Source organism: Amblyomma americanum, chromosome 9 (genome assembly GCF_052857255.1).
Source record: "Amblyomma americanum isolate KBUSLIRL-KWMA chromosome 9, ASM5285725v1, whole genome shotgun sequence".
NCBI lineage: Eukaryota > Metazoa > Arthropoda > Arachnida > Ixodida > Ixodidae > Amblyomma > Amblyomma americanum.
In genome coordinates this window covers 50,958,448-50,972,927 of record NC_135505.1, presented here as the reverse complement: position 1 = coordinate 50,972,927, position 14,480 = coordinate 50,958,448, and the positions used below count along the sequence as shown (strand labels likewise).

Genomic DNA, 14,480 nt, shown 5'->3' with positions numbered 1-14,480 from the left:
CACGACAGCCTTCGTCGCTTTTGGTGTTTTAGACGACGCCGCTATCAGCAGCTTTTCTTTTCTAGTACAGGGCAGCGCGCTCAATGTCTTTCTCTTGTTTTGATGTTTGACGCACCGTAGCAATCCTCAGTGCTTGAGCTGCCCGAACAACCACTAGGGGCGCAGAACGAACGGATCACCGGTGAATATTATGACGGTCTCAAACACACAGCTGGCGAGGCTGCAGACTAGTTGGAACATGTAGGAAGTAAGGTGGGGTTTATTCGGAGAAGCTTCTTAACGGGAGCAGGGCCAACAGCAATCCGAGGCCAGATAGCCCAGCCAGGAGCGTGCACAAGGCGATGGCCGTGCGGCTCGCACGCACGCCGGTCCTATTCCTTAGAATGGCCCCCGGACAGGTGAGGCGCTATCACCCTGGCGACTAAATGGGCTGAGAAGACAGCGTGGTCGTAGTATGTCTTGAGGCCCAGGATGTGGGCAGTCTCACAGCCATGGCGTCGGAGATCGGGTGGCGATGTGGGGAGCTCAACAATATAGTTGACTGTAGATGTTTGCTTCAAGATGCGATTGTACCCTTCATATTTAGCGAGAGGTTTCCGGGAGAGGCCTGGAGTGCGGGGAGGTATCCAGAGCCAGACAAGAGAGCCGGGCGAGAAATGCTGGGGAGGTTTATCTTCATCGTGGCGGGATTTTTGAAGGGACTGGGTAGCTGTCGTGAGCGACCGGGCGGTCTGGCGGCAGTCTTCGGCATGCCTGGCGGCTTCGGAAACGGTGGTGCACTCAGAAGTGTCAGGATGGTAGGTAGGGGAGAACAGTATGAACAGGAACGGAAGGATGTCGGCCATAAAGGAGGAAGAAAGGAGAAAATCCTGTTGTAGACTGCGTAGCAGTATTGTACGCGAACATAAAATACGGGAGAATAAGGTCTCAATTCGTGTGCTTCGAACAGACGTACATAGCCAGCATGTCCCCCAGATTGCGGTTAAAGCGTTCAGTGAGGCCGATGGTCTGAGGGTGCTAAGCGATGCAAGTCCGATGGATGGCGTTGCACTCACGGGCAGACCTTTGATGACATCAGATAGGAAGACGCGGCCTCTGTCGCTGAGGAGTTCACGAGGGACACCATATCGAAGGATGAACCGACGCAGAAGAAATGATGCCACAACCTGTGCCGTAGCAGCAGAGTGCGCGGTGGTTTCAGCATACCTCGTGAGGTGATCGACGACAACGACCCATCGTTTGCCAGATGCAGTATACGGGAGGGGCCCAAATTAATCAATGCCAACGCTGTCGAAAGCGCGAATCGGACAAGATAGAGACTGCAACTCGCCAGCAGTACGGTTAGTGGGTGTCTTGCGGCGTTGGAAGTGGAGGGACGAGCGTACGTGTTTAAAAATGAAATTGTACATGCCACCCTAGTAGTAGCGGAGGCAGAGGCGCGTGTAAGTCTTGAAAAGGCCCTCATGACCGCGTCGCAAGTCAGCGTGAAAACATGAGCAGATATAGGACCGTAGGTGGCGAGGAATGACGAGAAGCCATTTTTGTCGATCAGATTGATAATTACGGCAATACAGCAGGTTATCTCGGATCTCAAAATGGGAAGCTTGACGACTGCAGCGCGCGGGCTGGTGCAACCGCCGACGGGTCGAAGAAAATATTGACAAGAGAACCAATCCAGGGATCCTTGCGCTGTTCAGAAGGCAGATCACTGATGGAGGGAGATGGCGCAGGGGCTCCGATTTAGCAGAGGCTGGCAAGCTCGGCCGGGTGCAGGGAGCGAGACAAGGCGTCGGCGTCCTGATGCATGCGGCCCGACCGGTAGACGACTCGGATGTTGCATTCTTGAAGACGCAGCGCCCATCACGCCAGGCGGCCGGAAGGATATTTCAGTGAAGAAAGCCAACAAATGGCGTGATGATCCGTAACAACATCGAAATGATGGCCTTTCACGTAAGGGCGAAATTTTCCTAAGGCCACACAAGAGGGAGGCACTCTCAGTCAGAGAGTAGTGAGAATTAGCCTTGGTAAGTGTGCGGCTCGCATAGCCAACGACATATTCGTCGAATCCATATTTTATCTGGGCGAACTCTGCACCGAGACCAATACCACTGGCATCCGTGCGGACTTCAGTCGGGGCTGCCGAGTCGAAATGGCGCAAGAAGGGTGTTGCCTTGAGGAGACGACGCAAGGTGTTGTAGGCGTCGTCGCATGCGGGTGACCAAGCCGAAAAATCGACATTGGGTGCGAGCTGCTGAGTCAAAGTGGCAGCAATTGAGGCAAAATTGGGAATGAAACGCCTAAAGCAAGAGCGGAGCCCTAAGAAACTGCTGGTTCGTTAGGGTTACAAAGTTTGGGAAACTGAGTCAGGGTAAGAAATTTCGCGGGGTCAGGACGTACACCGTCTTTCGACACATACGTGACTTAAGTGTTAGTTCACGGGGAGCAAAGGTGTATTATTTTGGTTCAGCTTCAGGCCTGCGTTTGTGAGGCATGTCAAGACGTGCTTCAGGCGACATTGATACGTTTGCAAGTCAGGCGAAAAGATAACTATATAGTCCAGGTAGCACAGACATGTCTTCCACTTGAGGCCACGCAAAACGGTATCCATGATTCACTCGAAAGTAGCAGGAGCGTTACGAAGAGCGAAAGGCGAAACGGTAAACTCGTAGAGGCCATCAGGGCTCACAAACGCGGTTTTGGCATGATCTGCAACTGCCATTGGGATCCGCCAATAACCGAAGCGCAAATCGAGGAAAGAAAATAGCTTAGCTCTGCGCCTTGTACACAGCGCATAGAGTCATCAATACGAGACAGAGGGTAGGAGTATTTGCGTGTAACTTTATTAATGCGGCAGTAATCGACGCATAATTGAACGGAGCCATCTTTCTTCTTGACGAGGACAACCGGGGAGGCCCCGGGGCTGGTGAAAGGCTGAATAACGCTGCTCTAAAGCATGGTGTCTACCTGTTCTTCAATAACTCGTCGTTCAGGGGTGTGAACACGATATGGGCGCTCTCGCAGAGGGGCATGGGCGGCGGTGTCAATGCAATGCTCGACAGTCGACGTGCGCCCCAAACCACATTGGTGGCAATCAAAGGAGGAGCGAAACTCTTCAAGAAGCGCAAGAAGCTGGGTTCGCTGAGTTGGAGAAGACTGGTGTCTATAGGGCGAATGAATAGGTCGGTCGACGACGGGGCTGGTGCAGGAGTAGGTGAGCTGAGGGCGTCGATGGCGACCGGCGGTGATTTTGCGGCAGCGTCGGGGTGGATGAAAACAGAATAAATAAAGAGCTGCAAAGTTCCGACGCAATCCCCTCGGCGCAAAATTAAGCCGCTTGAAAACGGGTTGAAGACCCACAGTGCGGTGAGGCCGGCGCATAAAGTGAGCTGGGCATAAGGCAGCGACAGACAATGACGGCGTAGAAAAGTAGGAGACTGCGTGAAGATGATACTGGCATCGCGAACACTGTCACAGGAGAGAGTCACAATCATGAAAGAGCAAGCAGGAACATTGGTACTGTCGGCGACAAAAGCTTTGGCAGAATTTTGGGCGCCATAAATATAATGTTTTGGCACGAGATTCGGCAACGTAGAGAGCGCTACTTGAGCCCGAGCACAGTCGACGACCGCGTCGTGGAGCGATAGGAATTCCCAGCCCAATGTGATGGAATGTAAACTTGAAGGTAGAACAATCAACTCGACCAAATATAAAATGTTTTAGTGACTGCTTGAGCAGTGCACGCTGCTAAGGCTGGATGAGGTGCCGAAGTGTTGCTTGTTGGGCGAGTTGGTGATTTATCATAATAGAGGAGCGCGTATCAAAACAGGACAACAGGAGCGCTCGTGTAGTTCTGTGTTCCTCCTGTTGTCCTGTTTTGATACGCGCTCCTCTATTATTATGGATGAGGTGCGCACTTCCATTTCGTAACGGCAGGCCAGAAAGGCGCGTCTTCAGTTTCCTCAAAGAGCGGGAAGGCGCTGCATCCATGACAGAAATCGCAGCACAAGCGCATTCGCAGATACGCCCTCTAAAAAAAATTTAACTAAGTTAGCTGCAGACAAACGAGGCCTTTCAAATTTTGACGACTGCGCAGTTCTCGCCTCATGATCTGCGGCACGTAGTTTTCCTCTTTAGCGGCCCAGGGACGCCGTCGGAATGGGAGAGATGGAGCGCCGACGTGGAGAAGGTGAACTGCGTCAAGAGAAGGCGGTGCGGTGCGCTCAGGAGACAGAGAGCGGCTTAGGGGGTGGCTGAGCAGGACGTGAGTAGTGACGCTGGGACCAGTAACCGGAAACTTCAGGAGGTGGTCGTGAGACGTTTATGCGTCGACGGCAAAGCCGCGCCACATGATCTGGCAAGCCGCAAACCTCGCTGATTTGGAGGTTGTGAACCGCGCGCCAGGAGTTTCCCAGTTGAGCAGGTGGTCGAATATTATCAGGCCCGCCTCAGGAGGTTCACAGATGCGCAGGCGGTGGAATAAAAGCAGCGTGCTCTCGAACGGGACCAGGAGGTGGAGCATAGGTAGATGGGCGAGGTCGCGCAACAATGTCCGCATATGTCAGCGGTGCCGCGAAAGCTGTGTGCTGAGGAGCTTGCGGGAGAGCCTCAGGGACCTGTTCTTGAATGATGTCCCGCAGATTCGGAGTTATGAGTGGTGATGGCTCTCGATGCCGTGAAATAAGCGACAGCTGCCGAGCAACTTCACGGATGAAGCTCTTGATGTGCGGCAGGAGCGATGACCGGTCTCTTGCATCGTTCAGGTCAGCAAGCGAGTCGACGTTCGCGGTGTGTTCGTGTTTCTGAGCCCTCTGCTTGCGTAGTTCGTCGAAGCTCTGACATAGGGTGACGACTTCCGCGACGGAGCGCAGGTCTATAGCGCCAACAACACCTGAAAGGCGTCGTCATCAATGCACTTAAGATTATGCCCGATCTTGCCGGCTTCAGACGTCTGTGCGTTCACCCTATTGCACAGATCGACGACATCCTCGATGTAACTCATGAAGTTCTCTCCTACCTGCTGCGACCGCGCACGCAAGCGCTGTTTGGCACGGAGTTTTCTGACAGCCTGACGGCCGAATACCTCTGAGAAGTTTGGTTTGGAAACGGACCATGATGTAATGTCCGCCTCGTGGTTCTGATATACCAGATTACCCACGCCCGTCAGATAGAAAATTAGATTGTTCAGTTTGGCTTCCGCGTCCCACTTGTTGTGTGCGCTCACCCGCTCATACGAACGATGTGAGCCAATCCTCAATGTCGTGGTCGTCCGTGGCACTGAAGACACCGAGGTTTCGCTGGCAGGGTGAACCAGCCCAGACGACGGCAGCTGGGCTCAATTGTACGGCTTGGTGGTTTGCATCCGTAGGCTTTGGGGTAGGGGGTAGTGTTCGGCTGTGGATTTCCAGTGCGAGAGGTTATTACCCGGCACCAGCACCAAATGTAAGGTGGGGTTTATTCCGAGAAGCTTCTTAACGAGAGCAGGGTAAAGAGCAGTCCGAGGTCCGCTAGTCCAGCCAGGAGCATGCACCAGGCGATGGCCATGCGGCTCGCGCGTATGCCTGTCGTCTTGCTTACAAGGACAACAAGTTACGCAGCTTCAGTGTAACTGCACGCGCATTTTTTACATTCTCCGCGCACTTCCTTTACCTGCCGTTAGCATATCTTCCAGTTTGGTCAACGTACACTTTTCGGCACATTAACCGAACTTTATTTACTACGCCTTCTGCGCTTTAAATAAAAGGCCCCTGTGCTTCATGCTGCAGTCACGTTGCTGGGATGCAGCTAGGTGTGTAATTTGGCAGAGGTCTGGCAGCTTTTTGGAGGAGAGAACACGACTTTCGCGTTATAACGCTAGGCCGCCTTTTCAAGATTGTGCGATAACGTGTAAACGTAAGGCTTCACAGCCACCTTCGGCCTACACTGTGCCCGGGCCTCACATCTGCAAGCTTTGTGCACATCTTTTTTAGAAGGCTATCAGTGACCGAAATGAGATTATAAAGGCATCCGGCGTTAAGGAATCTTTCAGGTTGATGGTTGAACGCATCTGGGACAAGGCGCCGCCAAGATTTGCCTTGAGCTTTGGGTACAAGGTGGCGATAGCTTGTTTAACAAGCTTTGAGTGGGCGGAGTAAAAAGGCAGAAGTGGTTGTTTGGCGCGCTGTTCATAGCACCAGCAGAGACCAACACCTTTAAAACGCAGCCGGAAATCTAAAAATCTACTTTGGTCATTTACGGCGGGCTGATGATATTCTGGAACACTGTCATCACCTTCTCGTTCCGCATTCAATGGCGCGTTGTTAAAAATTTAAAACAGCTAAACAGTCATCCACAAAGCCGAAGTATTAAAGAACATTCTTTTCCATCAGCGAGGCGTAAAGAACTCGATTAAAATGAGCAAGTACTAAGTCAATGATGACTGGGGCTTTGCAGGTCTCAATGCTACACCATATTTTTGGAAGTGCAGTGAGCCTTCGAGCTTCATGTAGATTGACAGTATATAAAAGGCTAAAAGGTATTAAAAAAACAATAAACTAGAGCCTCGGCAGCGGCAGCGCGAAGCCACAAGGACTAAACAGAGACAAAAGAACAGAGGGATAGCGCTGACTCAACGCGGACTCAGCGCTTGTCAGCGCTTGCACTGCGTTGTGTCTCTCCTTCGTCCTTGATGGCTTCACTCTGCCACTTGTCATGATGACTCACCAACCAGCCTGATCCAAGATATTAATCGATATTAATGTTAACCCCGGCAGCTTTTTGTTAAACAATGACCCATATTTTGTCGATAGAACGCCCAATGCATTCAAGAATAATGTTTTGGGGCGAAGAATAAAAGAAATATTTAATACCAAATGAGAGAAAGACTGGCAGCTCTTGTGTGTGTTCAATTCTGTTTAAAACGTGATTAGAATTACGGTGAAAGCGTTGTCCACCGACAAAAATTTATATGAAGCTGAAAGAAGAGACCAACTGAGTGCTGCCACTGTCCATGTTTTAAAACAATGATTCTTTGTTCTGCGTCAACATTATGCGTTTTTGGAATAGAAAGTCCTTTAATTTTTTTCTTGCTTTTATCGATCGCCTTCGTCAAAGTTTTGAAAGTTTGAGTGGTTCCACAATTTCTTTGTGCTGGACTATAGTTATTCAGAAACACCTTCGTTCGAAATTGAACATAGAGGTAATTGCCCCCGCGGAGGCTCAGTTACGGTGCTCGGCTGCTGACCTGAAAACGCGGTTTCAATCCTGGCCGCTGTGGTGGCATTTCGATGGAGGCGAAATATTAGATGCCTATGAGCTGTGCAACGTCAGTACACTTTAAGGAACCCGGGGTTTGTAGAAATTACCCGGAGCCCTCGAATGCGGTGTCCCTTAGCCTTAGATGCTTTGGGATGCGAAGCGCGAAGCTTAGAGGAGATAGCATCTGTCGATTTTGATTTAAATACCTCACTAGGCTGAACAACGAAGCCACTCTCTCTGTACGGCCGAAGAACACAGAGACCAGTCGCGTAGAAAACATGGGACACGTGTAACGAGTAGACGGGATTCTTAGTTCTCTCAACGGTCAATCACTTCAACAACATCCGAAATACCGCAAGCTGTTACCTAGGTCGAAGCTTGTTGAGACACCTGGCGAACAAAAAAAGATGTTATCGCCCTAACTCTTTGGGTGGGACGGCAAACTGGCCCTAGAGAAAGGACGCGACTTACTTCCGCTGTCAGGGTTACGTAATCTATGATAAGCCGCGACCTTTTCTAGGGCCAAAGCTTACCGTGGCGCCCAACGCTAGTTCTGTAAGTCTAAGCTAATCTGAAATCTTGCTATCCTGTGATGAATTCGTCTCACCGCACCGAGCACCCCGACTCCCTGCACGAAGCTAGGGTAAGCACACAATATGAAGTCTGCTTCCTTTCAGTCTTACCTATCCGGCTGATACAAGCCCATTTACGGCTCTCCGCTTTGCAGCAGATATTCATGAAAAGTCAAATATTTATTTCTGCGAACTCTACTGATAACACACTGTGCTTTTCCGAAAACCATAGCCAAAGTCACCCACAGTCTGGTCTTCTCCCTGCGCCTTGCCTTGTTTGGCTTTGAAGTCGCTCGTCACTACAGTGCACTGTTTTTACGTTACTAATTGTTGACTCTATGTCTTCAAGGAAACTTTTCACTGTCTGGTCATCATGAAGGATGTAGGCGCTTAGGCTTGTGTAATGCATATTAGTCAATATATATTCTTTAAACTCACTCATGCTGACGCGCAGGACCAGCTTCGACGCGACGAATGACGAGAACTTCTGGAGTGGAATGGCAGGAGCCCTAGCTTTCAGCTTTGTCCGTACGGGCTTCGACCAGATGGCAGTGCAGAGGTTCATGGCTGCCAGAACACTACGGGAAGCAAAAGGGTGTGTGTCGCATCTCAAAGCGCTGGCTTGATTAAATGTTGTTAATTTATCAAAATATTTATCCCACAAAATTTTTATTTCAAAATGCTTTTCAGAATAGCAATCGCAGGCCCTCTTTTCGTGTTTGTTTTCTTCTTCCTTGGAGACTGCACCGGCATCGCCATCATATATTGGTTCAGAGACTGTGACCCTGTCCTGCGTGGAAGCATCACAAGTTACGATCAGGTGACGTTCATCTATGAGTAGCCTAGAACATTCATAGACCGCAAAGGTCCCACTAAAGACACAGGACAGGAATTTATTTCAAACAGGCTCTATGCCAGCACGTTCCCAATAGCTCGCTGAGCACGTTCAGTTGTAAATTAGCCACTCACTCACTCTAGAATTTAGCTGCATATAATATAATTTTGAGATAACAAACGTCTTATGCGACGATCGCAGTCCTTATATGAAAATACACACTTTTCGAATGTTTGCGCTCAGAAAGCAATACATGTCGTGACAATTGCATGTATAGTGATCCGGAGAGAGCTGCACGGAAAGTGACCAAATAGCATTGCCTTCTGCTACTTCTTGTTAGACACTTGTAGGACGATGAGGAATCCGCAGAGGGGAAACTTTATTGGATTAACAGGTGTCCGGGAGATTGAACTTGTTATATTCTTTATTGCTAGAGGCCTGGCTACCTACAATAGCATCTTTAATCTGTATTTTGTTGTATACAGTACGGAAATGGCTGCCGGTCAAAAATCACCGTGAGTCAGTGGTTAATTAAAGAACAATATAATACGCCGTGAAAGAAGGTAAATGAACTTGTTTGTTGTTTACCAAGTTGTAATTCTGTCCTTGTAGCTTAGAGCTTGGGTGAATTCGTTACAGCTTTTAAAGCCGCACTCGGAAAACTTTGGTTTGTTTCGGTTACGTTATCTCCTATTAAGAAATAAAGTAAACGGTATTGCAAGCAATTCTTAATGCTGCTTAGCTGGAACAAATGCAGTTTACAGTTTGGAAGCTAGCACATGGTCTTTAGAACCATTACGCGCTTTACTAGGCACTAGACAAGAGCTTTCAAGACGTGGTGTCAAGGCAATATTGATACTTAAACAGATCAATTACCTTTTACTGAAATATAGTGTTAGATCTACCGGCTACATTCTATAGAAGAAATTGTTACGAAGTACTCTCAAAATGTGGTCTCTTCGTTCGTTTGTGTTAACCCAAATATTACATCATGATGTAACAGGAAAGTATCACACCCATCTTTGTCTTTCCGAAACGTACTGAACGCCTCTCATACGATTGCTTCATTATCGGCCTGTAATAACCGTCTCCTTCATTTATCAGGTCGTTCCTTACTACCTGAAGACGAGCCTCTCTGACGTTCCTGTGCTCAGGGGTATCTTCTTGGCTGGATTAGTTGGGGCCTCGACGAGGTGAGAAGTTGCTATCTGCATTACTTAGGTAAAAGGTCTGACACCCGCGCTTTTCCCTGGCATTCTCATTCAGTGCTTGTCATCAGCTTTATTATGAAGAGGATAATCATATAACAAGTCATTTCGAAGATGAAAATATAAAATTATCAGCTAGGACATCGAATATGTAACAGTAGGTTTGAACGCACTTTTCAGCCACAACCACAATGAAAAGAAATTTTTTGAGTTTCGAATGCGAACGTCATATCTAAGTCAAATAAGAAACACAATAATTGAGACGCATACTTCGTCTTCAATGGGACGTTTACATAAAGCGGCGGGAGGAGCCTTTCTCAATATAGGAAGACGGCTGTAGGCACTGTGACTTTTTTGGCTCGGTATGATTCATGTGTTGCGAGTTTTTCCTTTGTGCAAAGGGCAGCTATTCGAAAATTGTCCTATCTGAGCACATAATTGACCACAGAGAAAGGTTTTGCAAGAGAAGTGAGGCAGTTCTGCTTCATATATGACATTAAGGCTCCATCGAGATTTTTGTTAAATCCGCTCCTTGTAAGCATGCCTGATGCTATAAAAAAGTTAACCAGTTGTAAACTAAAAAGCATATAAAGAAAGACTCCGCGCACCTGAGCCTGCCGGAAGCATTCTATTTTGAAGTTAGTCAGCCAGTATTTTTTCTACTGCTGGTGTTCTGGCTGTATCTCTCTCTTGTGATGGACGCACTGCACTACAACAAGCAGAAAAACTTGTGGCTCACATATATTTACCTCAAGGGTATGACGCGATGGAGTTAACTGGTTCTTAGGGTCGCTTGGGCGTTCCCTGACACACTTTTGCGTAGACTTCTATATACACGCTTGTGGCCGTCGCAAATTGCTTTATTAGACATTATAGTCCAGATTACTTAGTAACACTAGCTAGTGACCTTAATTAACTAAGTGTTCCTGCAATATAACAGGCGTACTGTGCTGTGTGAGGTGCCCATACAAGGCTTCCATTTAACCCATTGATCGACTTTTCCTCAGTTTTGTAAAAGTAGCGTGCCCAGCTTCCGGACCGATAGGCAGAGATTTGATTCTGCTTAACCGATTTTTTTTCTTTTTTTAGCGAAAGAGTGTTTATAAATCAGAATCCTATTGGCCAATGAGGATTTGTTAATGAAGGCTGCCCCAACGCCTCTAACGCTATCGCGTTAATTTGGTATCAGATGCAAACAGATACTTGGGCAAAACATTTCCGTCGACCGTTATGCAATCCAGATATTATTCGGTCACAGGGAAACAGTCTTACGTGACAACACCGTCGTAAGAATATAGTGTGCGAATATTAAGCCTTAAGAACAGGCGCTTTCAGTTACTGCTGCTTGCTTGACAATACATTGTGACGACCCCCGTAATGCGCAGGTCCACACGGGACGGAGAGGCAAAGAGACACCGTATGGCTCAGTTTAAACAAACAGATATATTCAATAATTATACATGACTATGATTATACATCAGAGGCTGGGGTGTCCGAGCTTACGTGCCGACGACTTCATGAGGACGATGGAGGGGCTCCGGAGTTGAGCTCGAACGGTTGCTGGCAGAAGCTGCACGCCGTCGGGATTCGGCGCTGAAGGCCCCCTTGGCGAACGATGTCGTCCTGAGCGTTTCTTTCTTCCGTACTCCTTGTCGATTTTTATATCCTTCTTATTCCCCACATTCCCTAGGTTGAGGACGCCCACGCCGGAGTGGGAGGGGCCTAGGGCTTTCACTTGGGCGCGCAAACACACCACCGCACTTATGGTTTCGCCCCCGTCACGTGTTGATTCCGAGAGAAAGAAGGTTGTCGTCGAGGGAGCGTCGGCTGTGGTAGACGGTCTCTGGCCCGCTGACGGTTCCCGCGGGTCACCGACCTCCGTTCTCCATCAAATGACACTCTCCACTCAAGGCCGGAACGCGAGGTCACCAAAAGGCCGGCAAAGTGGTCCCTTGTCCTAGGATGTGCTCGGGAGTGCTGGTGATGATGCCCGCCGTCTTGTCACGGGGCCAGGCCCGTCAAAACGAGGCCCTTTGTCCCCGGCACGGTCACGGCAATTGGGGAAGATAACGCCCGTCTCCCCGCGGCGGCGGCGTTCGACACGTGCGGACACTATGGAAAGGGGGTCCGGTTGTGCTTAAACCCCTTCGTTTTGGTCGTTCACTCTCAACGAGTATGGCTCGGTAATTGGACGCAGCTGTCACCTGGGTCTTCTCCGTGTGGTCCATGGCGGCAGGCCCGAAAGCAATCCCACTCAAGTTGCTTGCAGCCATATACAGCAGAAACATGTGTGCTCACTGCTTCCAAAACGAGACCGGCTGTCGCCGATCTCCTCTCTTCCAGCTGAATTGCTTTCCCTTGAGTGCTTCTGCCGCCACTGGGGGCTCCGTCTACGCCGCGCCGTCGAACGCGGCCCTAGTAGCACACACAAGGAACGTCACAACATCAATAAATATCAGTGCGTTACTTGTCCAGCGCTGCCCATTCTGCACAGCTTTTTCAGACAATACTTATCTTTACTACTGCGCGAGAATAAAGAACACCGTGGGAAACATACGCGCCTAAATGAAAGCCCAGTTTAAAAAATACGCCAAATAACGACTCCTGCGGGGGAAGAAGGCGCTGTCACAGTTGGTTGCTTTTTTACTACGAACCAACTTCACACCCTTAATTAATAATGTTGGAATATGTAGAGAAATTGCGGTAATTAACATCAAGAAATGTTTATGAAATATTGTCCGTAAAGGGCGACTTGGAAACAATAAAGATCTTTAACTTTAGTGTAATCAGCACAAAAAACTACGCTGTTTCACGTTAACACATACTTCAATGCGTCTATTTTGTGTGGAAATTGCTCTCATTACACTAATTACAATATCGTAGTTTTTGCTATACTGTGTAGAGCCAGTGAACGGTGACACAACTAAATATTTGTTTTTTTTCTTCCACAGCACGGTGTCGTCAATAGTAAACTCCCATGCTGCGATATTTTACATCGACCTTGTCATGCCATACTTCAAAATAAGTGATCAGAGAGCCGTTTTCGTTATGCGCTTACTGGGTAAATACTGTAAACGTTTTTATCACATATTGTATTCTTTTGTCCATGGCGTGAAAAAGCTGACCCGTGTTAGAAATACTGCTCTGCACACAGCTATTCTCCAGTAAAAACTTGATCTCCTTCACATCCTCGGCTGTGATAGTGCCGCACACATGTCGAGTCTGTCTCTTACGATTAATCGACTTGCCTACGCTCTCGTTTTACCCTGCCTGTGCCTTCTGGAGCACATTGGCCAATCGGCAGACATCGTCTCTATACCATACTTTTCCCTTGTTTTGCACTTTTGATTCTAAGTGCTTTGTATGATAGTCGCGCAAGGCGCGAAAAACTCTCCTCACTTCCTCACTTCGATTTTTAAGCACGGGAATAAGAGCAGAGCAAAACTGCTGTAAAAGTGGGCTATGTATATGCTTAACCTTACAAGTTATATTTTCTTACTTTATTTTGTATTCATTCTGTCTGCTCGTCTATAGCTCGGGTTTTTTCTGAAAAAAATTGTATGCATCATGTAGGATAGCCATGGAGGTCTTCAGTCGAGCTGGCATTACTAACTACAATTTGGGTCGAGCAATGCCAAGCCGCAAATTAATTGGTGCTTCTCTATTTGTGCATATTGTATGGATCACTGTGCTTGTTTGAAAGTTTGAAAGTTTATTGAAAAAGATGCATAGGTAAGATGTACATATTTTGATTATTACAGAAGGAGGTCCCAAAGCGGAAACTGTCAGGGGGACCTCCTGTAATTAATTGCATATTTGAAGTACGATAAATATATGACAGATAGCAATTACATAGCGGAACACAGGTGCAATGAAAAGTAAGATTTGAAATAACAGTTTAGTCATGCTAAATTTTAAAAACACATTTTGCAAACACAAAAAGAGAACATAGAACAAGCACTCAGGCAATAGAAGTCGTACACAATACTAACAGGTTTCACTGGCGTGGCAATTGAAGGCAATTATGCAGTACACAGTTTTTCAAGTTTTTATGGAATTGTGCTTCGGTGCGGAATGATTTGATGGTTGTGGGTAGCGAGATCCAGACAGTGATTGCTGAAAATAAAGCGGACTGTTTGCCATAATTAGTTTTGACATTCGGAAGCAAAATATTATGTTGTTCGGCGAATCTAGTATTATTAACGTTACACAAACAGGAACCTGTAAATATAGGGAGAGTAGTGCTATTGTGACGGGCGCGATAAATTAATAAACCTAGTTTCAGTTGGAGTGAACAAAGGAGAGATATGATATTGAGCCGGCGGTAAAGGAGAGCACTGGATGCGGTGTATGAGCTGAATGTCATTATTCTAGCTGATTGGTTTTGAAGATGACACAAAGAAGAAAGATGGGTATAGTACGTGTTACCCCACGATGATAAACAGTAATTGAGGTGGCTATGAATGAATGCATAATAAAGTGAGCGAAGAATATGCTCTTGGAAATAATAACGCATTCTAATTAGTATACGTATACCGAGTGCAACTTTTTTGCTAATAGATTTAGTGTGAAGGTTAAATTTTAAATGTGAATCAAGCTTCACACCGAGAAATGTTACAGAACTTGATGGGA

The 14,480-nt window shown here is 47.6% G+C and overlaps 1 protein-coding gene across 1 annotated transcript in view; it reads left to right on the top strand.

The window, feature by feature from the left end:
• LOC144103341 (sodium-coupled monocarboxylate transporter 1-like) overlaps positions 1-14,480 on the top strand; it is a 68,840-nt gene that overhangs the window by 33,100 nt on the left and 21,260 nt on the right. The window contains exons 7-10 of the mRNA XM_077636085.1: positions 8,260-8,400; positions 8,496-8,625; positions 9,745-9,833; positions 12,800-12,909. Of these exons, the coding sequence (XP_077492211.1) occupies positions 8,260-8,400; positions 8,496-8,625; positions 9,745-9,833; positions 12,800-12,909 (470 nt within the window). The remainder of the gene's footprint in view (positions 1-8,259; positions 8,401-8,495; positions 8,626-9,744; positions 9,834-12,799; positions 12,910-14,480) is intronic.